General features: G+C 39.8%; 1 protein-coding gene across 22 annotated transcripts in view; it reads left to right on the top strand.

Annotated features, from left to right (window-relative positions):
* Window positions 1-24,588, top strand: part of TCF4 (transcription factor 4) — a 361,111-nt gene that overhangs the window by 118,057 nt on the left and 218,466 nt on the right. For all 22 annotated transcript variants that reach the window (XM_021093491.1, XM_021093499.1, XM_021093587.1 and 19 more), the window contains 2 exons: window positions 6,774-6,835; window positions 9,950-10,046. In XM_021093491.1, coding sequence (XP_020949150.1) covers window positions 6,774-6,835; window positions 9,950-10,046 — 159 coding nt within the window. The remainder of the gene's footprint in view (window positions 1-6,773; window positions 6,836-9,949; window positions 10,047-24,588) is intronic.

Raw genomic sequence — 24,588 nt, 5'->3', positions numbered from 1 at the left:
AGGATGATGATCTTTCCGGCAAGAACTCAATCTCCCGATGCGTTCTGAGTGTGTAGAAGCTTTCACTGAGAATTCAGTGTGTTTCTACAAGAGTAGGAATCTGTAGACCCTTAGAGCAAGGCACAACTCCCCCTTGGTTGTTCTGTTGACTTCCTGAAACTCCGGGGCCCTGGTTGTTTTGGCATGACCTGGGCTTTAAGGAGGGAAAAGGTGGATGTACCAAGCTACCCCAAGTCAGTGGAGTTAGGTAACTCTGACGCCTGTTAATTCCAAATCAAGGTTAAACTTTCATAATATTTAGTCTCTGTTCTTACCCTGGATGTTGGGTCAGCAAACAACTTTTGGCAGCATATAGTTTATACAACATACAGAAATACTTTGGAGTAGTGAGAGATACAAAGAAGGTAATTTAGTCACTCAGAGAATCTAACGCTCACTGAATTCTGACAGTGATTGTGTGGGAGGGGGTTCAGAGAAGGTGAGATTTGATTACTTTGAACATATTGGCCATTTCTTAAGTCCAGGAGAATATTGGAAAGTCTCTCTCCCATTTAGCAGAATGAAGAGTCATAAAAATGTGCAACCCAAATTTCCCTAAATAAATCACACATTTTCACATCTATGTGGTTGGATTATCTTGCATTTCGGAAGGTATTGGTAAATTTGGCACTCAAGGTGGGTATTGGTTATTGACCATTTACTGTGGGCCTGGTTCTCTGCTCAGTGTTTAACGAGTGTCAATTCACTCATTGATTTTAACAATAATTCCTTGAGATTGGAAATCCTATCTCCTGTCAGATACCTTCTTTGGGTGGATCCTGAGTTTTCACTTGTGTTCTCCTTGACCCAAGTGGCCATTATATTTTCTAGGTTGACAGATGTCCTCAGGGCAAAAAATGTCTTTTCTTCTTCCCTGGGTTCCAGCTTTCACTTTGATTTTGGCTGGATATTTCCTATCTTGTCAGCTCATTAGTATGTTAGAGAAGATTAAAACATTTTTTTAAAATGATTTTTATTTTTTCCATCATAGCTGGTTTACAGTGTTCTGTCACTTTTCTACTGTATAAAACGTTTTTTAAATCCACCATTTTCAGTGCTTTGTTGGGGAGTTGTCTCAATGTACTAGCCTGCCCTATTTCTAAGACTGGAAATCAAACCCACTTATTCTACAGTTGACAAAAACGAGTTTAGCGACTGGTTCAGACCATAGAACTGGTCAATGCAGAGGCATAGGGGAAATCTGCACCTTTATCCTAACTCTCTGTACTGTTTTCCAATGTTGATCCAGTCCGTTAATAGTGTTGATCTCACTGTTTAATAACTGTGGATGGGAAATAGTAGAACTTAAAACTCATCTCTGTATATCTTTTCTCTAAGTGCAGTGCTTGGTCCTAGTTCTGCCCAGATGTCACTTTTGTATTTTGGTGCAGAAATGTCCGTCATTTTAGAAGAGGCTTAGGCATAACTACTCAAATAAAATGAAAATCTGTCTGTGGTCAAGTTGCCTTCTAAAGCAACTGTCAATCTCATGGAAGTTAGTAAGCCTGTCTTTGTTTAGGGTAAAATAAAGTGGGAAAATTTTGGAGTTCCCTGGTGGCTCAGTGGGTTAGGAATCCAGTGTTGCCACTGCTATAGCTCGGGTCACAACTATGGCATGGGTTTGATCCCTGGCCCAGGAACTTCCAGTGCTGCAGGTGTGGCCAAAAGAATTGTTTGAACCAAGCCAGTTTTCATCTTTTGGAAGAATAGTTTCTATCACACACTTGTTTTTATCCTTTCCTTTCTCCTGTCTGGCTTATTGTCTTTGTTATGTATTCCTCTCTTGAGTAGAGGGTGATAATACAACAAGGGAGACAGGAGAATTAAATATTCAGACAGCTTTTATCCTGGGAATTTTTTCATTTGTAATTATGTTGCCTTAATGACTTTCCTGAACACTTTGGGTACTTTTTATCCCATGCTCTTTGTGAATCTTGTTTCACTCTTTGCTTTGCCCACTCAGGAGCTTCTAGAATTTTGATCCATCTCTTGCAAATATACCATCCATCACAGTGCCCATTTTGATAAACTCCTCCTACCTCCGGCTTTATTGTTCTCCTGCTTTTATTTTCCAGTCTCTTGACTACTTAAATATTTATTTATTTAGTTTTTATATTTGTGTTGCATATAATTCTGTAATCCCACAGGAATGGCCATAAGCTCCCAAATAAACACCTCTGCTCTGCTTGGGGAGAAGTGACTGGTGGTAACATGTGACCTGGTCATGGAGAGATGTGAGCTTCTTACCAGGGAGGCATTTACCATGGACAAGGGCCCTCCCTGTCTTTAACATTGAGGGCACCTCTGTCTGCCAGCTCTGCCATTTACTGTCCCCTCGAGAGGGTTTTCTATCCCATGTAAACCTCCATTTCTTCATATATAATATGGTGATACTCTTAGTCTGTTGACATGCTTGGCACAGCGTCTGATATATTTAACTCATGAAATATTAGCTGCTATATTGTTTTTGGAGAAATAAGGAATAGTTCATGTGGAGGGAAGAACATGTACAAAAACATGAACGCAGAAAGCGTGTGCAGTGCCATGTACACCAGCCAAGAGCAGGAAATGGCTAAGTATAGGCCACGTACAGGGTTGACCTAAAAAGTGAGTCTGGGCATAAGAGCTCTTGGGCTGCAGATATGATGGGACTGTGGACTGAAAGCTGCTGAAACCAGCCACCTGGGCAGGGATTTTTCAGACAGGGAGTGAGATAGGCCGTGGGTGGTGGTGTGGGACGTGCCTCTGTTCCCAGTGGAGGAGGCTGATGGTTCTTAGACTCCTGGGTCCATGAACATTTCCTGAGGACCTTGTTAAAAACGCAGTTTTCTTGGGCTCCACCTTCATAGATCTAGTGTCAGCAGGTCTGCAGCGGACCCTAAGATGCTGATTTTGAAATGAGCATACCAGGTGACTCAGACGTAGGTGTCCTCAGACACACTTGGAGATGCGCAGGGATAGTTATTAAGGAAGTGCTTGCTAAGTGGCAGGTCTGCCGAAGAAATTCTGTGGGAGGCAAGATGAAAACAAATGTCTCAAAAATAACATGTTTACATCGGTTCCATGCTATAGCTTTGTGTCTCCTTGCCATGGGTAAATGAGCACCAGTTGTAGATATTCTTTCAGAGGTCAAATATCAGAAGTCATAGTAAAATATCAGAAGTCATAGTCGTTCCATTAGGTTTGGGAGAGCTAGAGAGGTGTCCTTACTTTTTCAATCTAGCAGGAGGTGGAGGGAAAGAAAAGCCTGTTTAAAAGGGAGCAATACAAGGAAGGAAGCAGAAAAGAAGGTACAGCAATGTGAGGTTGGGACATGAGAAAGATGGAAATGGGATAGGATGGGAAAAGAGCAGTCAGATTTGATTGGTTGGGAATCTATTTGTGAAGGATCCCAGTCAGTATTTAACCTGTTTTGAAAAAGCTAGTCTTCCAGCATTTTTAATTAGTGGATTGCTCACTTTTGAAATTGCCCAGTTGGGAATACCCAAATTTTGATGTGTTTTATTTGCCTGCTAATTAGCAGACTGCTTGGTTGACCATCATTTTCCCTTTATTTTGTGGATATAAGATGTATAAAAGGTCTCGTGAAACATTCTACCTCATCTGGGTAGAATGCACGGGTCACTGTGTATTTAGTCAGAATTCCTATTAATTATAACTCAAATTCAAGTACATCTTTTTGTCCAACTCAGTTCTTCCTTTTTGCTCTCCAACAGAATTTGTCCTCTAGCACAGGGCTTCTCAGTCTTGGTACAGTTGACATTTGGGACCAGAGTATTTTTTGTTGTGGGGATTTTCTAATATTTGTAGAATGTTTAGCCATGTCCCTGACCTCTGTCCATTAGATGCCACTAACTCTACCCTGCTTCTATGCCTTGCCAAGTTGTTATCACCAAAAATGTCTCCAGACATCGCCAAATGTGCTCTATGGGCCCAAATCATCCCCAGGGTAGAACTCCTGACCTAGAAGTGCTGTAGTCCCCTTTTGTCCTTGACTGTGCCTTTTTTTCATGTTTAAAATCCTCTTTGAATATTGAAAAGATAAAATGGGTCCAAACAATGCAAAGTTTGAAGATTAGTATAGGCGTTCAACTCTGTTCCCTCGTTACTTTTTGGCCAAATTTAAGAGGAGTATCTCAAATTAATCCAAGCTGGTTGTTTCAGGCAAGAAGGAAGTCACGATGTACACACTTCCAGGGGTTCCCATCATGGCCCAGTGGAAACGAATCTGACTAGCATCCATGAGGACACAGTTCGATCCCTGGTCCTGCTCAGCGAGTTGGGGATCCGGCGTTGCTGTGAGCTATGGTGTAGATGTGGCTTGGATCCCATGTCGCTGTGGCTTTGACATAGGCAGGCAGGCAGCTAAGCTCCGATTTGACCCCTATCCTGGGAACCTCCATGTGCCATGAGTGTGGGCCTAAAAAGACAGAAGACAGGAAAAAAAAAAAAAAAAAAAAGATATACAGACTTCCGGTTGAGAGATCTTGTCATTTATACTTAATTTTTTTTTTTTTCTGAAAATATTTGATTTTGTCTTAAAGATGAAGAGAACCATGTAGGCTACAAAGCTGATTTGTGCAATAATCTCAAAGATGCTGAGTCACTTCTTTTTATCCTTCCCACCAACCCTGCTTCCATGGGATAGGTCAGGAGGTTGGGTTGTTAAACAGCCAGTATGGGGAAAGTATTGCACCTTCTCTCCAGACTGGATGTATTTACCTCTGAGAGCTTTCATGACATCTCTGAAAGCTTGAAGTCACTGATTTTAGTTCTCCACAGGGGATATCTGTTTGTGTTTGCTTTATCTTCTGAAGTACTAACAAAATGAACTGAAATAATATTTGTTTAAAAAAAGAGAGAGAGAGAGAGAGGAGTTCCCGTTGTGGCTCAGCAGGTTAAGAACTTGACTAGCATCCATAAGGATGCAGATTCAATCCCTGGCCTCGCTCAGTGGGTTAAAGATCTGGTATTGCTGTGGCTGTGGTGTAGGCTGGCAGCTGCTGCTCCGGTTGGACCCCTAGCCTGGGCACGTCGGTGTGCTGCAGGTGTGGTCTTAGAAAAATAAAAGAGAGAGAGAAAGATACTAAGTTTAGTAGTAATAGTTGTTTGTTGCTGTTTCTATTCTATCTCTTAATGTATTCTAAGACTCCATGTACTCCACTGTCCCCCCAAAGAAATCAGTTAATTATCCTCTGTTTACTTCTGCTGATAATAAAATCGGAGTAATAAAAGGAATGACAGCAGTGCTTTGAGAGAATAAACAGTATCACTAAAATATTAGAAAGCACAATAAATGGAAGTACGTCTCTTGAAGCAAAGCCTCACACCTCCCTCTCCAGTTCTGTCAGAGGACGTTTGTGATGACCGTCTGTTATCCACCGTGATCAAGATGATAGAACAGTGAAACTTTTTGTACTTATAAAGGGCCTTTCATCAAAAGTCTCCAAGCCCTCTCTAAATATAAAGTGACTGATCTTTCAAACACTTTTATGTCTTGAGCAGTGAACTTGGTAACTCAGCTGTTAGGGTCTTCATCGTGAGTCTTTGCCACCTGAGGCACTATGAAACATCTGGGAATGTGGTCAAAATGAGAACTTCGCTGGTACAGGGTTTGGAGAATTCCAACTTTGTGAGAGGGTGTTTTTGGTTTGTTTGTTTGTTTTTTCCAAATGATATGAAATTTTTATTAAATTGTTAACTAGTTTTAGATTTCCTCTCCAGAACAGTTATGATAATATTCACCCATCAAAAGTCTTCACCCCATCAAAACCATTATAATTCCAGTTGTAACCAAATATTACAGAGTAAATATCCCCATACACCTTCATACTTTACAGAATCATTGCTTTTAATTGATTCATTCTTTCTGGGAGTTCATAGAGGTCGCCTTGCCATTATTTATCAAAATAAAACATTGCTTTAACAACTTTCATTTCTACATCTCAATGCCCAGGGTAAGGATTGTAGGCCAAGTGGTGGGTCCACTAAAAAAAAAAAGACTGAGAAAGTGTTGTCTTAACTAAAAAAATTTAAGGGAGTTCCCACCGTGGTACAGTGGACTAAGAATTCAGCATTTTTACAGCTGTAGTGTAGATTGCAGCTGTGGCTCAGATTCAGTCCCTGGCTCAGGAACTTCTATATGCCTTGGGTGCAGCCAAAAACAAAAAACAAAAATACAAAAAACCTAGCAAAAACCTCCTAATATCCTTGTAATGTCCTGATGAAAATAGACTACTGAACCCTTTTTTGTCTTGCATATTTTGTTGTGTGTCTGTTGTTTGGTGGGATAAGCTTGGCAGGGACACAGAAGATATATAAGAGCTTTGTGGCATGGGTGCTGCTAATATTAGTATGGATATTTACCTGATTTAACGTAAGCGTGTGTGTATTAAGGTTGTGTGAGTGTATTTTTAACTTATCCAAAAGATTTTAATAAAACTGTCAGTGCAGTTTCAGGTCTATAAAAGTTGAGGCTATGAAACAACGTGAAGGATGGAAGTAATTTTTATGTTCATACCTCTGGTTCCTGAGGGTCCAGTTCATTTCTGCTGTGAATTTAAATGAGTTAATTTAAGTAGATGGGTCAGAAGCCACTATCATCATGGTAGCCTCGTGCCTGATTCTTAATTAAAGGCAACAGGAGATTAATTTGAAACATTAATTTAAAAGTTCATATACGAAAAGAAAGAATTATTGCAAGAAAGCCTAAAGAACTTTTCTCTTGTCCCTAGATGTAGAAGACAGAAGTAACTCAGGGTCCTGGGGGAGTGGAGGACATCCAAGCCCGTCCAGGGTAAGTGTATGTAATCTTTTTCCTGCAACCAGACATCCACATATGTAAATTGACAAACTGAAGGTGAATTTCTCTCTCCCTCACACACATCCACACAGATATATATGCCTCCTAAGTTTAATGAGGACCAGCTTGTGTTTGGCATTTTTTTTCATTCTTTTATTGGATGTTATTATTGATTTTGACACCTGTTCCATCTTGGCTAACCAGAAGAAAAAAAATCCTTCATTAAATATTTGGTCTTACTTTGCCAGTTATTGATCCAGTGTTACAGAAACTTATTTGCTGTAGATGGCACAACTTGGAAAAAAAACTCCAGTGTCCCTGTGATGTGTTGGTGTACATAAACCACTGAATAATTCTACAGACACCCTAGGAAGTTCTAGACTACTAATGTAATTTACATGATAAATCGGAGTTGATTTCACTTTGTAAACATGTGATTTTTTCTTCCCATCAGTAGTGCCTCGGTTGCCAGTGGGCTCATTCATTTATATGGTCTCAAATTTTTGCTTCTCCTTTCCATGGTTTTTGGTTGTTAGTTTGGCTGTAATGGGAAGACCATGGCATGAGGTGGAAATAGGGTGGTTCAGGCAAGTGTTCCTGTATGTGTATGATGTTAGGCGTGCCATTTGCCTTCCTTGGTCCTCATTTTCCTAATTTGTAAAATGAAGAGGTAGAATGGGAGAATCTTTCCATGTTCCTTCCCACTTCAATATGCAGGATTTTGTGTATGATCTGTCTTTAACCAAATCATTTCTAGGCCCTCTAATATCCATGTCAGCTTTTATAATATACATATAATACACCGAATTAAAAACATAGTAAAATGTAGTAAAACATCCACCCCTCCTCCAACCAGCTGTGTAGATGAGGCGTTCTGCAGGGAAGGGTAACATTTTACTTAAAGCGTTCACATAAATTTGAGGTGGAGGGAGGTTTCAATTTCCGCACAAGAGGTAAGGAAGGTAATCAGGCTGTCAAAAGGGGGCCATCTCGGCAGGCCGTAGTTGGCCATTGCCACCTGTTCTTCGGCCTTGTGGTTCACACTCTAGTCTTGAGGGTAGAGCAGGATCTCTAAGCTTCCCAATAACTTTGTTGAGCTCTTGCCCCAGCTGTCAAGTTCAGCATTCTAATGTAGTGTATGGATGGGTTGAGGAAATCTTTCCTCCTCCTCACGTTACATTCTGCACTTACAGAAATAAATCCATTCCCCTTGACAGCAAGTGTCAGAGATGAAAGAATTTCCTTCTCTTATTTCATTCAAATGTACTTAATTTCTTCTGCTTTCTCATTTTAATACACTTCTTCTGAGGGCAAGGTCCATTTAGGATTATTCTGACTTTCATTTAGTTTTCATGAACTATCTTGCCATTTTTTTTTTCAGGGAATACATAGGTGAATAATTTTGAATCAATACTTTATAATTACTATTTTCTTTTTTTTTTCCTTCCACCTGCAGCATATGGAAGTTCCCAGGCTAAGGGTAGAATAGAAGCTGCAGCTGCAGGCTATAGCCATAGCCATAGCAACGTCAGGTCTGAGCCTCGTCTGCGACCTATACCACAGCTCACCGAAGTGCTGAATCCTTAACCCACTGAGTGAGGCCAGAGATCGAACCTCTATCCTCACAGAAACTACATCGGGTTCCTCACCTGCCACAAGAGGATCTCCAGTTTATATTTTCTAAGTGCAGAGAGTTTGCATGAGACAGGTTATTGTGGCTGACTTGTATTGGACAACCATGCTAAGTCTCTTCTCATCTTCAAGTGGTGGTCTTTTCATTCACCTTGAAGCACTATGCTAAAGTTTAAATGAGATAATATATATTAAGTTTTTAGTAATTCTGTAAAATGAGATAATATATATTAAGTTTTTAGTAATTCTGTATTTAGTAATAAGTAAGAATTAGTATTATGTAATGCCTGGGATAGAATGAGTGTATGTAATACACATGCTGGGTATCTAAAACATGACTCTTTTTATACACTGCTATATTGGCAACATTATGTTACAGTATTATTCAAGTTAATTTTTATAAATGTGGAAAGGAGATTGAAAACAGAGATGTTTGGAACCTTAAGGGTTCCAGTGATTCTCTAGCGAGGGGATGTGCATTTTCAGTTTTCATACAGCATCCATCCTTTTTGTGTGGGCAGATTCTGCCCTTTGGCTAACATGCCAACTGACACCTCTGAGTAAATTTGACTTAGTCTTTATGGGCAAGGCAGCCAGCTGAGCAGAATGACTTTTTTTTTTTTTTCCTATCTGGTCACTTTATGTACCTTAGTAGAATGAAATTTGAACCATAGAATATAGATGATTTTAACTCTTTCCTATATGGCATCCACTTCCTCCATTAAAAGCAAGTGACTGGGCAGTTTAAAAACATAATTTTAATTTAACATTCCCCTTAAAGCAATGGGAAGATCATAATAATCACCAATTTCCAAAAACTAATGTCTGCTTTAAAACTTTTTTTTTGGCATAGTTGATCCAAATCCAGAATTTATACCTAAGTTCTGATGTTCATTTATAGTCCTGTGGTAATAATTTTAATAGTCTCGTGTGTTAATTGCTTATGGAATGATCTATTTCTCTTACAACCACAATAACAACTATAACGAAACACTGAAATTTCAAAATCATAAAGCCAAATGCTGCAGTTTAAAAGGTTCTTCCATTGCCATCCAAAGGCATGGGTTATGGGTATTTTTTCTTACAGCATCATTTTGCCTTTTTTTTTTAAAAAAAAAGAAATAATGTAAGTTTATCAAAATAGTAATTTTTAATATCTGCAGTACATTTTATATGTGTCAGGTGCTTGGCATGCATTATTTCATTTGATCATGTCAATAGCTTCATGACATTGGTTGCATTATTATCATTCCCCCAATTTCACAGCTGTTATGAGGAAAAGGTGAACTTTGCAGGCTCTCGAACCCTCTCTAACTTACTGTGCCTACAAAAATGCAGCTTCCTTATAAGGAGGAGCCAGGGTGGGAATGGTGGACACCAATTGCTTGGTGTCAGAGAGGTGTGAATAGTACAGGCATAATTATATGCTACTTTATTCATGGAAAATTTAAACTTATGCTGTTATTTTATTTCCAGAACTATGGAGATGGGACTCCCTATGACCACATGACCAGCAGGGACCTTGGGTCACATGACAATCTCTCTCCACCTTTTGTCAATTCCAGAATACAAAGTAAGACTAATTTTAAATTAACATGGATTTTTTTGAATGCTTATGTTTTACCCTGGAAGGGAAAATACAAGCCCAGGCAGAGATTCTGTTATTAGGAACTTGAATTTTTAGCCAGTTCACTATAGTAATTTTAAATTGCAGAAAAATATTGACAGTCTATGCTTGGAAATAGCACATGCAGGACTAAGTTTTACAACCATGTGGGATTACCTAATTTCAGTGACACTGAATACATATGGGCAATTTGTGTTCTTTGGACATAAAGCACATTTCCCAATGTCAGCGTTTGAAACAGTAGTTTTCTAAGTTTGAGTAAGTGAAAGTGGTGAATATGTGAAATAAAAATATCATCGAACTATCAGTTGGCAATGAGATATAGTTAGTGTTCTCTCTGAATTTTTATTGAGGGGGTCAAGGAAACTCCTTAATAATAGGTTCAGTGTGCTTAAATCAAAGTAGTGTCTTCAAGTTGAATTGTACAGTCTGGTTTTGTATTCATCCAGGCATGAACTTTAGTGCTTATGTTCCAGGAGTTTCCACCCTACTTCATGAAGTGAGCTACATGTAGTCTGAGATGGTCCTCAAGTTTCTAGCATGCCTTTCCTACTGTCATCTTTAGCATATATTTCTACTTTGACTACCCTGTAGGGATATATTTTTCAACAGCAGTGACCTGAGCATTGAAAAGATTTTTCATAAGGGCTTAAAAGGTCCCAGTAGCTGATTAAAGGAAAAGAACTTTGTTCTTAATAAATGTGAATTTTAACAATATTAGTAAATCTCTTGGCTAAGCCAAATTTTGTTGCAAATCCATCAATAAATGAGGTTAAATTTCTTGACACAAGCTGTTGGACTAGACTCCAAGGAAAACATGCAACCATGCATGTATCACTCTGAAACCATATCTGCAGATGCTTCTGAGGAATGTCCTAGAATGTTCCAACTTTAAGCCTTGGACACTATACTTGTTAATTGATCATTCTTGAATCTGTTGTTTTTTAAAATTCACCATCAAATCCATCTAAAGGAATTTCAGGTATTTAACACAAAATAGTCATGCAAGAAAATACTAGCAATTTATGTTTAATGAGTAGTAAAGTGTCATCTCAACTTTGAGAACCACAATCTCAGAGTTATGTTTGGACATAGTTTGTTCTTATATTTGTTCTCTTTTAAAAAAACTTAAAAATAATAACTTTCCTATTTATGTTTTAACTTTGTAACTAAAGCAAGAATCCCAATTTTTTATCCATTGTTGATAGGGAGGCAAAACATTTCCTGTTTCCAGGATAGACATAGGCAGATGACTAGATATATTTGTCAACTTAATTTTAAAAGAATTTTAGAGTCTTCAATGACAATAGTAATAATTTAAAATTCTAACACCATTGTTTCTCTATTCATCCTCATGCAACTTCATAAAAGATTAACTTGAAAATAATAATCTTGAATAATAAAGAGTATGTTAAAGAACTTCCTTAGAAGATTCTAAAACTATCCTCTGATGAGCTAAAGTAAGTAAAATAGGATAAAGAAATGGCCACTCATGTTCAGAAAGTTCATGTTCTGTACATGAAAAAAAAGTTTTTCTAAAGAACAATTTGATAAATTCATATTACAGAAGATACCAAGCAATACCAAGATAACAAATAGTTTTTCTTGTTCATGCGTCCTCATGGGCAGCTGTTTTACAAACCAAATTCGTTTTTCCATCCAAATAGTATTTAAAATACAAGTGGGCTGAGAGTCTAGAGCTAGGACTGAGAGAGCTGACTCTTTTCACTTAGTTGTTGTTTAAGCTGAAAGTCCTTGTCAGCTGTGTTCTTTTGTCCTGTCTGCCCTCCTTCCCATTAAACTCTTAAACATGGAAGCCAAGACAGTCTCCTGCATTGTGGTAGGAAATGCTACTATGTCCCAGTGGCTCCCACCCACTGTTCCCCATGAAAGGACGTCTCTGTTAGATAAGCTGTCTGGTCTGAAACATGGCTCTTTATTGTTTACAAACTGCTACATTTTCCACCTCAAGCAGATTTTTGCACAGAAAAGAATTGTGCTCGGGCTAAATGGTTTATCTGACATTAACGGTGCAGTGTCAGACTGGGGTCAGGGAAGTCGCCCTCAGAGTGAGAGGGCATGGCACAGTGTGCAGGAAAAAAAAAGGGAGAAAAGGACAGTTTAACAGCTGTGAACTACCTTGCATTTTTACTTTGGAAAAGAATTTTTAAAATTACTTTTAGAGAACTGACGAGGATGCCGTATTAAAAATTCTTCCCACCCTTATAATTTCTCACATCCCAAACGCCTTCTTGATTGGCTGGAGTATCTCAATTCAGGGAACAAAGATTCTCATTGATTTTCCCCAAGCTGCTGTTTATTTAAAACGAAACCACTTTTGAAATGAGCCATGCTTGGGGTTATGTCGCACCTTTTCAAAGAGAAGATAGATCGTTTTCAAGAAATTAAAGAAACCAATTTACAAATGAAGACAAAGAGAAAATAAGACCTATTAAGAGAGCCAACAAAGTGAACTCACAGAGTATATATGGTATATTCTCAATTGCTGTCTGTGTCCAAACCCATATTCTGTGTTATGGTCTTTGTGGAAGTAGTCATTCTACCAAAAGAGGATATTAGACTTTACTGTAAGTTTTTGACAAAAATCCAATATCCACTTTTTCAGAATCTTTAGTTTTCATGAAAACTACAGAGGATTTCTTTACATGTCATAGATTTAATTCTGCTGTGATGTCACATTAGGGAAAAAGCTATAGCATCAGAAATAAATCAACCGCTTTATTGGACCAAATTCTCTGTTGTCAAATCAATCAAGTCTGTGACTGAATTAGGCGTCTGCTACAGAAATAAGTGACACTAATTTTATGGGAAAGAGTTATTAACTGCAGATGACCTATTTTTTTGGTAAACTGTTCACTTAGGTTTGATTTTATTGCAAGGAAAGAAAAAAGTAATGAAGCACTCTTTTCTTTGGGAGTGAATTATTATTATATATTTTGTTGTTTATGGCAGTACGTTATTTTGGAGAAATGATGCAGGCATTACTAACACTTGCTTATAAACTCTTTTATGGTAACAAAACCCTTTATTACAAGTCTGAACTCTGATTTCACATAAATGGTTTTGCATAAATGTTATAGTTTTTGAAATCTAATACTTACCTGTGGTACCAAAATACAAAAACTTAATTTATTTGTCTATCTCAGATTTATGTAAAATAGTATATAATTATAAGGGTAATAGAATGTCTCCATTACTTTATTCCTTTAGAAATAAGCCTGCATCTCTGAAGATAATACCTTATTTGATAGTTTGAGTCCCTACACTAAAAATAAACAAGAGAACACAAGTAGACTTGCATGCATGCACGCACAAGCATTTGCACATACATACCTATGATGCTAGAAGAATTAATGACATTTCTTGGTGTATAACGATGCAATACTCCTTCTCTTGTTGTTTGTAGTTACAATCGCTATACAAAGTTTTGGAAGTTGATATTGTGTAAATCCTTTAAAGAAAAATGTAACTAAAATAGACAAGATAGCCCTGCATTTTTTTAAAAAAAGTAACTGTGCATGGCTTTTTGTCTTTCTCCTAGTGTGGGGGAGTCTAGAGGAGTTGAGAGATTTCAGCACTGAGTCATCTATCTGACTGCCTGCCTTGACCAATTCATATAGTTCTCTTTTTAAGTAAAAAAAATTGAGTTATAATTGACATATTGACATTCATGTTCAGTGTATAACACAGTGGTTCAATATTTGTATGTTAGACTCTTACTTGACATTTCCTGAATCCTCACTCATTGTCTTCATTGGTAGAGATAAACAAGCCAAGTTGCATTTTCACTTGTGTGAAATTCCATGCCCTGTTTTGTGTCTGGAGAAAACTAATCACTTCTTCCTTGTGACTGCGTATGATTATTAATGATAATAATGCACACTCGATCTGTTGGAAACTTGTTCTCTGCAGTTATTAAACAGTTTGATTAAATCTTTACAGGTGGTCAGTGGGTAGCTTTCAGAATATGCTAATAGGACAGAGGGACCATGGAGCCTTGTGTTTTTAAGAGGATTAATATGCTATGGAATAGTTTGAAAATCCTGGCAAGAGCTATGCACAAAGAGTATGGATTTTTAAAAAACATTGCTGTTTGTTTGTTTTGTTTGCCAAGCATTAAACTTTATAGGTAATTGTTCAAACATTTTTACACTGGGAGACAATATTTTCTAGCTGCAACTTTTTGATCTAAGGAGGGATCTAAGCATGCATTTTTTCTTCTATTGTTCCAGGGCCTTAATTGAAAACCAGATTGTTTGAGCGTGCAAGTTGCCAGTAAGATTATAGACATGCATTGGTAACCGAAGGATGTGAAAAGTGATACTTTTGTACGGTTGGGTGCAGCTTAGTTCAACATCAGCGGCTGTGTTTTTACATGTCCCCTTGTGAATGGTTCGGTTTCCTTATTGTGGTATTTGGTTCTTGTCCTACTCATGGTACTCCACCAGTGCACACAATAATTTCCCACCATAGAGGAACTGGTTTCTAAACTAGCTCAGTGGAACATTTTACTGCAGGATTAGATCGCGGTTCAGGCAGAACTGCAGAAAGCTGCTGGCTTATAGGATGACCTTTGAATCTCATCTGGGTTAGCGGTTGATATTTTGATTTGGTTACTGTGGTCATATTGTGACAGCTGCTAGCTCATTATAATTCGGTTCCACTGCTCCGTTTGCCTAGCAGGAATATTTAGGTTTGTATTACTTCAAAGTGTTTATGGCTACCCTGAGTTTAGCCCAGCATAAAGGTGAAGTGTTGTGAGCGCTTTCAAATCCCAGTGGCAGAGGCCAGTGGCCCAGTCTTCTTGTAAAGAGTAGATGTTAACACAGGGAGTTTTTCTTTTCATTATAAAACTGGAAATACCCAATGAAGAGACTCATACTTAGGAAAACGGTTTGAAAACCTTAACATACAAAGGAAAAGAATGACCACAAAGCAACACAGTTTTTTCAAAGTGTGGGTAAGATTTAACTTGACCTCTTGGTTTGATGGGTTTTTTGTTTTGTTTTGTTTTTTTCCTTGCTGGAATGTAAATATTTGAAAATAACAAAATCTGGACCAAAACGGCAATCATTTGATATTTGAAAGTGCCAGAGGTCAAATCACATTTTAGTCATTTCATGAAAATGGAATTGCGAATGTGGATGTGGGTTCTAGCAATTTTGGTTTTTGGTTCACTTTTAAACTGTTCTGAGTTTAGTAGTGATAGCAGGCTGCTTGCAAGTTCATTTGTTAGGGATGTCTGTGCATTTACAATGTCTTCTCTTTTTATGACACTTTTCAGCTTGAGGTTATCTTGATATCATCTGTTATGTGTTGGCCTGATAATGTGACGAGCAGTTTCAGAGAGAAGAAATGTTTAATAGTGGTTTCATTTGTTGTTAGCATTGTTTGGGAGTTTTGTTATTTTAATATGTTAACTGAGATTATTTTCCTCAGGTATTAACAAATAAGACAATTTTCAATGTCATCCCCAATGATAAAATTAATCCTGATTTCATGTCAAGGCTGGGAGCCAGATAACTGACTTTTCTATTCTCTTTTGCTCCAACTGTGTGTGGGTCTTCAGGTCAGCTCTTTTTTTTATGCCGTTAAATCGAGGTGGGGGGATAAGCCTTCACATGCTTTCTGAGGTAATTTTCTCATCTAAAGGTCCATTGATCTTTTAGGTATGCCGTTTTCTGTGTATAGTGTATTTTATCTTTAGAGATGTTTTATCGTTCTTTCTAATCCATTCCTCTCCATTTTATGATAGCTCCAAGTCACTGTGTTTTCCCACATGTAGTTTAAGCCTGATTCAAATGGGTGTTTCTTTTCTATGTCAGCTCATTCCAAACTATAGTTAAAGTATTGGATCCACCGAGGGATAAAATAATAACTCCTTTAAGTTACATCTCCAGGAGAAAAGTGTTAGGCACAGGCCAAGGCTTGAGATAGAGTTGCAGGACCTGAATAAATGGCTATTGAATGGTTTCATTCATGAATAAATTGGGGGGGATATATATTTGGGTCTAAACTCTAAATGAAAATCCCATAGATTCAAGTCAGGCCTACTTCTTACTGTCTTAGAAAGAAAACCCTAAACCAGAACCAGTCATCTAGAAATTCATTCTGTAGTACTGTATCCTTGATTACAGAATATTCCTCTCATGTCAGGAAACAGACCATATTGCAGGGTGGTAGATTTCAGTTTTCAAGAGACACACCACAGATTATTTTATTTATAAAAGGAAATAAGTAAAATCAATATTTTTTGAAAGACCACTGAAAAAAAGTTGCGTGTTTCCAGTATTCAGATAAGATAACTTGTTTCCTCTTGTCCAGTCAGTAAACATTTCTGTTCCTCTTTCATTCGTCTTGTTTTCTTTCCATTAGGCTGCCTACTCTTTGGTGTAGTGTGGCAAAGCTGTAATAATTAAACACTTTTATAGTCAAACGAGGTGGGCTAAACCAAGCTTTTTAAAACTTAGAAGAACTGATACCAGAGAAACAATTCTTGAAAACTATAGCTAACAGACAACTAGCTCTTCTCTATACCAGAGGATGATTTCTCACATAGAAAGTTACTGACCCTAAGAGGAAATAAATTCTTTTAGAGTCAAGTAGAAGGAAAAAGCAGTTTATGTCAGGTAGGAATGCTTCTGCTTGGAAGTAATGGAAAATATGACTAAAGGTGGCTTATGAATAATTTTTCTCATACTGGAAGTCTGGTGGTGGGCCACTGCTAGAGTTCGTTTGTGGTTCATTGAAATCCTGGCTTGTGTCTCTGTGACTCTTTTGTCCCTTCCCTCATTGTTTCAAGATGACTGTCACAGCTTCAAGAGTCAAGTTTGGGTTTGATGCAGCAAGAAGGCAGGGAAAGGTGAGTCCAGCCCTGTGATTCTCTGCCTGCCTCCCACACTGCCCCCCCCACCCCCCATTCCAAGGCCATCTCCAGTTTCAGGGTTGGAGCAGGTGGGAATGTACACAATCACTTCTCCAGCCTGTGCAGCGGAAAGAGACAAGAGAAAGGAGTTGAGAATGCACATCGGGCTAGCCACTTTGCAGGGTTTATGTAGTTTGTTTTAAGAGAAAAATCTGTAATTTTCATCTTCACAGTTTTGAAAATGAAGACCAAGGCTTCAGTTCTCATGTAAGAAGCGAAATATAAAAATGGGTCTGGACTGCCATTTCTGGTCAGCAAATTAGAAGGACCCAGACACATGGAACAGAAAAAAAGGATACTGAAATGAAGATGATGGCAAAAGTACCACAGGAGAGTTGCCCACAGGAAGGAGAAAGCAGGGTGGGGGGAGGGGGTCTGTTCTCAATTCATCACCAAGGCATGTGCCTTCATTGTCCTCAGCTCCTGAGCAAGGCCAAAGCCAGCCGGAGTCAGGGACTTCATGTCCTCACCATCTGGAACCTTCTCTTTTAGGTCTCTGTCTTGAATTCCTGACAGGCTGTCCAGAGCTGCCTGGCCATGCAGCAGGCTTGTGGCTCCAGGCTCCAGTCTTTTCTCCAGGGCCTTCAGTGGTCTCTGAAAGAGCCCAAGGCCAGCACCCACTCACACAGTCTCCTGCAGCAGCCACTCAGAGCAGGCCTGGCACCATGGAGCAGCAAGGTCCCGGGCCATGTCACTGTAAGTGACAGACAGACTTCATTCCCCTGGACCACTGCCATACGGTCTCCTGGGAACTTCCAGCCCCCTGCCATGTCACCGTGAGGCCCTCATACAGGAATGCCCACTGCTGGAGGCAAAAATCCCCTTTATTTTATTTTAATATGTACACAGTTGTATTTGTTGATCTTTAATGTGGAGGATGAGGTGCAGCCAAAAGACATTTAATCTTGGTCCAAGTGCCAAGACTGCAGAAACTGTGGTGAGAACTGGATCCAGCGTCTGGCCAGAAGTTTCCCACCTCTGTGAACACAGCCAGGGCATGAGTCAGGCCGGAGAGAACACAGGCTGGGGAAGGACTGTCTGTCGTTACAGGAGAGCAGGATGTGAAATAAACAGTGCCGTTTTCCTTCAGAACCAAGTTGTTCTCTGGAAAGACAGTTCCATTGCATTTTGCTTAAGCTTGCTGCTTAAAATACACCTGTGATAGCATCGATCAGTAATGTCATTCCTGACTAGATCCTTGGGTGGGGGGATCAAGCACTTGGCAAATCTCTCATTGCTCCTCAGTTCCAGGAGAAACATCAGTCATTTTCAGAGTCTGTTAACCTAATGTCCATGAAAGTTGTATGCCTACCTTAAGTGCAGTACTGACCTTCAGTTAAAAAATAAGCCCATCTCCTTTGTTCACATTATAACCTTCATTAGGACCAAAGCAGCAAAAGAACTCTGTTTCTTTTTCTGTTTTGCTTTGGTTTGGTTTGGTTTTGGTTTTGGTTTTTTGGCTGTACCCGCAGCATACGGACGTTCCCAGGCCAAGGATTGAACCCAAGCCATTGCAGTGACAATGCCGGATCCTTAAATCACTGTGCCGCAGGAGGACTTCGGAATTCTGTTTTAAGCACCACATGTCTTGAGAGGCATCATGAATTAATGGACTAGACTAGGCTCACTTCGGTCTCAGTCCTGGCTGTTCCACTTCATAGTGATGGGACTTTGGGTAAATTTCTTATGAGCTCCAGCTTTTCCACTTCTAAGGTGAGGATGATAATACCTGTCACACTTAGCCCTAGAATCACCGTGAGCTATGCAGTGACCTGTATGCTTTGTAACGACTGCTCTGCTCTCTAGTGTTTTGGGGCATTGCATGGCTGCTCATTGGCACTCTGTCTCTTTTGTCTCTAATTGAAAATTCTATAGACTTTGGGTCTTGGGTGATAAAAGTCTGAAGACCCCTTTGCCTTCTAATGAGATTGGAACAGAAGGCAAACACAGGTGGAGACAGTGGAGATAGTGTAGAGTGTTCAGTTCTGAAGACATCAACACCAAAAATAAAAAAGCCTTCTTTTTCAGCTATTCCATACACACACACACAAAAAAAACCCCAGTAATCCTGTAAAATAAGTACCTCTTTGGAGACAACTTTGTTGAATTCAGATGTGCCCCTTGATGAAATATTTGCCTCCAGCCATTTTTCTCTCCACCTTCAGTGTTCTCAAGTTTCATTGTGACACAGGCCGGGCAGTGCCTCGGTATGGGATGGGAGTTGTGGGGTGAGGAGGCCTGCTGACAAGCTGAGATTTCGTCACCTGCATTGAAGGTCATTTGCGTATGGAGTAACCACTAGGTAGGACAATTTTCACTTCGTTCTTCTCCAGAGGAGCTTGGCAGAGAATGTTGCCTGTGTATGTCATTACTCTCATTTCCTTCACTCCCAAGAGTTTCTGATTCTTGCCTAAGGAACTGTGTATGATTTTCAAGTAGAAAGAGGTATTTAGAGGATCACATTTTATTTCCTCTTGCAGAATATCAGGACTAGGGGCCAGCAGTTGCAAAATGTAGATCGGGATTGAATTAAATTTATTCTTCAGTGTTCCTTTTGAGGCTTGGCAGAAGCGAATCCAACTAGTATCCAGGAGGACACAGGTTCGATCCCTGGCCTCACTCTGGTTCAGAATCTGGCATTGCCGTGAGCTGTGGTGTAGATCGAAGACTCGGCTGGGATCTGGCATTCCTATGGCTCTGGGGTGGGCTGGAAGCCACAGCTCTGATTCAACCCCTAGCCTGGGACCCTACATATGCCATGGGTGCAGCACTAAAAAAAGGAAAAAAAAATATTCCTAAGCGCTTAAGAGAGTCAGCCCAAACAGTTCTCATCTTCTTGATGATTGCTCTTTGACATGTTTATTAATAGAAAAAAACTATAAGGCAGCTTTGCTTTAAATTAGTATAAGATATAGATGGTTGTATTGTTTATGTTTAAAATAAAACATGGAAAACTTTCCTCCAGGAAAATCCAACTGAAGACCTGGGGAAGGGGAGGATAGTGGGCTGACTCCCAGCTTGCCACTCTCCTGTTGTGTGACTTTGGGCAGTCTTTAGCACTCTGATGGAATTTCTCATCTGGGTAGTTGCTCTGGGTTTAAATGAAAAGTAACAGGAAAAACATCTGGCCCTTAAATTCAGTGACAGTGAATTCCACCTACTTTTATTTTCTCCGGGCTCTTTTTCTGTTGGTTGGGTGTGACCAGCTTGGGCGAAAGTGATGTGCAGACTTGAGACTCATGTAGTGAATTTTGACAGAATGTGGAAGCGATTAATTAAATGCCACCCCTTCGTGGGCCATCTTAAAAGATGAATGAAAATAGAAAGTGTGTACGTAATATAAGATAACATTGGGTGGAGAAGGGAGAGACAAAAGAAGAGAAGGATAAGAGAGAGAGAGAGACACACACACACACATAAAAAGCTAATTTTGGAGCGTTCTGATCAGAGAGTACAATTTTCTAGCCTTGTATTATCAGCATTGGTGTGGCTTCCTTAAGTCTCCGAAATTACTGGGTTACTAATTGCTTCTGCCTTTTACTCACCTTGGCTCTTCAACCCAAGCCGTGCTCTTAACAGTTCAGTAGCCAAATCTGAATGCTTGGGATGTGAGCATAAACACTTTATGTGTAACTGATTGTACTTAATTGGGCAATACCACATCGTGGAGGAAAAGTTATTGCTGACCTGGTCTCCTTCAGAACTTTCAGAGTATTTGGATAATCAGTTGATATTCAGATTTGGGGAATCCCTAAACCTTGCTCTCCTGTCAGGATTAAATTCGTACTTTATATTGTGTGTGTGAGTTTATTTTTTTCATTGCATAATTTCCATTTTTTGTTTTTATTGATGGTCTCGCAAATGTTATTTGGAAATTGAGATGCAGTGAGCATAAATATTTTAAATAACTTGGCAGACCACTTAAGTAGCTGTGGACAACCTCTGTTAGGCATCCCAGTAACTAGTTACAGGAAAAACTGACCTACTGAACAGTGGTTGGCTGGATAATCTTTTGGTGATCTTCCACTTTTCCTTTAAAGTTTCCCTATTTCTATTCCTGACCTAACTCATGGAGATGTGCCTGGCCTGGGGGGGGGGAGGGTGTCTCTGAAATAAAACGGTTCTAAGTATATATATATATATATACATATATATATATATATATCCTTTTGTGATTGCATTTTCCACTCATGGCAAAGTCCTATATATAGCTTGAACACCAAATTGAAAATAAAAGAAAGCAGCCTTGCTCAGAGTCTTTTAAAGGCATTTTAATAGTTAATGAGATTTTGCCCCATACCCTCATGAGTTTCATTTAGTTCTGAAATAAAATTTATGGCTGTTCTTTCAGCTGAGCTGATACTGGTTTAAGTGTGGAATTGAGTTCACACCTGCTCTAGCATAAAAAGAAGCCTCTCTGTGACTTCTTGAAAACGTTCGCAGAGCAGAATGAGAGAGCTCCCTATTCCTCCAGTCCTAACCATAGAGAGATGTTCTTTGCAAGTGCCAAGGAAGCTGCTTCAGAAAGCAGCTCTAACTTAATGATATTGTCCATTTCTAGATGCCCTCCCCAAGTCACCCATGTTCCTCAAGGTGGGATGGGGTGGTGGAAAAGCAGTTGGTTTGCACAGGCAGTGGATGTATATTAACGCTGTGAAGTGTGCATATGGGAAAATCCTCACATTTGCTAGGCCATTTAGCTGTTCAAGACATGGTCCGTTAGTCAGGCAAAGTACAGTGGCTTTCCTGAGTGCTCTAGTTAAGGGGAAGGATGTGGAAAGGAGTGTACACTTAGGTGGATAATTAATAATTAGTGTAGGCTTGTAAGGCTGAATATAACGTATAAATTTCAGCACCTGTTAAAGTTTTAGCAGAGCAGATCACCTTTCCTTACTACTATTCTTCCCTAGAGAAAAAGAAAGTGCTCCTAGTGCATGCCAAAATCTTAATGACCGAGGGAGGGCTGGTTTTTGTATCAAGTGTGGTTTTCCAAGGTCATTGTGATTAGGCAACATATTTCAGTGGTCACATTTAAGTACCATTCTTATACGATACTATCGTGTATGCGTTTGACTATAGGTGACAAACACAGCTTAGAAAAAATGTTTGGGCGCATTCTGATATTTGGAGACGGTTAACTTGCCAGAGAAGTTGCCCCCTCCTGCCTCCCCCCCCGCCATCATCTGCCCACTAAACAAGAGGGCTTTTCAGTTTATAACTTTCTAACAAGTAAATATTCCGAGGGAGAGCCTTTTCCAGAGGTTAAGTTGGATGGGGGCGAGAAGATAAAATGTAGATCCCATGTTTCATTTTGGACCTGGTTGTGTGGAGGGGTTTTGACAGCTCTTAGCTTAACTGTCTTGATTTAACTTGGAGAGGGCGAGTTTCTTTATGGTGCAGCAGGTTAAGGATTCAGCACTATAACTGCAACAACTTCGGTCACTGCTGTGGCATGGGTTTGATCCCCTGGTCAAAAAACTTCTACATGCCGCATGAAAAAAAAAAAAAAAAAAAAAAAAAAAAAAAAAAAAGATGGAGAGGAAGTACTTCCTAATGGCAGAAGGTGAAAGGGCAAATTACATACTTGTGAAAACAAAGCAGAGTATTTTACTGCTTTTGGTTTTTTGGTTTTTCTTTGTTTGTTTTCTGGCCATGCCATGACATGTGAAAGTTCCCAGGACAGAGATCAGTTCTGTGCCACAGTAGTGACAATGCCAGATCCTTTAACTGCTAGGCCATCAGGGAACCCCTTGATTGGCTGCGTGATAAATAACATTAATGTCTTATCAGTTTGTCTGCAATCCTGTGGTCTTCAATCTATGACATTTTTTAAACCATCCATATAAATTTTATTTATCCTAGAAGCTAACCAAATGATAAACTTCAGCAGTCACATAAGTCTTAGGTTCATTCATTCATTCACCCAGAAAGTACTTGTGGAAAGTTCTGCGCCATGCAGACCTGTGTTAGGTACCAGAGAGTGACATGCCACTTTCCTTGCCTTCAGCATGGCCCACGGGCCAAGGATGGAATCAGTTTGGTATCAGACAGTTATAAATCAGGCAGTTAGGGAACAAATCAGTGTGTGTGCAGGGTGCTATAGGATTTTCTTTTGGGGATTCCAGCCATCAGCTTTCTCATACTAATGGCGTAGATGTTTTGGTGCTCACTGCATGCCAGGTATCCACCAATACTTTACACACATAACCTTGTTTCTTTCTTAGGCATTGTCTGTTATTTCCATTTTTATGGGTAGAGGGGTGCAGTGGAGGACCAGAGACATTAGGTTATCTGCCTGGTGTTGTGCAGTAAGTGGCAGAGCCCAGTAGTGAAGCTCTATCTGCTGAAGTCCAAGGCCCTTGTTCTTAACCAGAATGCAGTGCCTCACTTGGAGAGACTATGGAAAGAATTCCCCGAGGTGCAATAGCAGTTAAGTATGTGTTCAGCTGCAACTAATGGAATACCTGCTAATAGTAGGTTAGTCAAACAAAGATGGCTTTTTCCATCACTTAAGGGGATGTCTGGAGGTAGGAGTTGCCTGTGTGCATTCAGCAAATCACTGTTGCCATCTTGCCTTTCTGTCCTCCTCAGCATGCTGATTTCTTTTTTTATTTTTTGGTCTTTTTAGGACCATACCCGTGGCATTGGTAAGTTCCCAGGCTAGGGGTTGAATCAAGAGCTGTAGTCACTGGCCTGTATCACAGCTGCAGCAACACTAGATCCAAGCCGCATCTACAACCTATACCATAGCTCATGGCAACTCTGGATCCTTAACCCACTGAGCGAGGCTGGGGATCAAACCTGTGTCCTCATGGATGCTAGTCAGATTCATTTCTTCTGTGCCTCGACGGGAACTCCAGCATGCTGATTTTAATCCTTCTTCTTTTTTTCCTCATGTTGCGTTTCTTAGAAGACAGCTTCTGAGCCCCAGACACCACGTCAGAGTTCACGATAGGAAGCTGGAGAGGCAGAGATTAGAGTAGCATCCATATCTACTTCCATCTCATTCCATGAGGAGGGAACAGAAGCATTCCCAGAAACTGGCAGGTTTGAGCAGGATTTTGGTAACAACTTTCTGGTCCAATTTCTAACAGATATTTGCTCATAGCTGCAAAGGAAGCCAGGACAATGAACTTTTATAGTGTTTGTTGGCACTGGGATGCAGGAGGCAGGCAGGAGAGAAGGGTATCGGGAATGATCATTGACTGAATTGGTATGAATTTTGTCAGAAGTAGTAGTGCCTGAGCTGAGTCTTAGTGGATGAGTTAGAACTGTCCAGGAGGAAAGAAAATTGTCAGCTGAGGGACAGGCTGAGATATGGGAGCCAGGGGAGGGCTCAGGAAGCCTGGAACTGAAATAATTCCCTAAGAATGAGACCTAGTTCCACAGGGTCTACAGAGGAGGGGCTGGATGACAGGGAAGCTGGGCTGAAATCCTCAAGAATGTGAAGGGTCTTTCTTGTATAGTAGGGGGAGGAAACTGCATTTTGACAGAAGCAGGTAGTGAACTACTCAAGGGTCGATTTTAAATAGTGGGGTAATG

This window comes from Sus scrofa, chromosome 1, assembly GCF_000003025.6.
Source record: "Sus scrofa isolate TJ Tabasco breed Duroc chromosome 1, Sscrofa11.1, whole genome shotgun sequence".
NCBI lineage: Eukaryota > Metazoa > Chordata > Mammalia > Artiodactyla > Suidae > Sus > Sus scrofa.
This window is presented reverse-complemented; position numbering and strand designations above follow the sequence as displayed.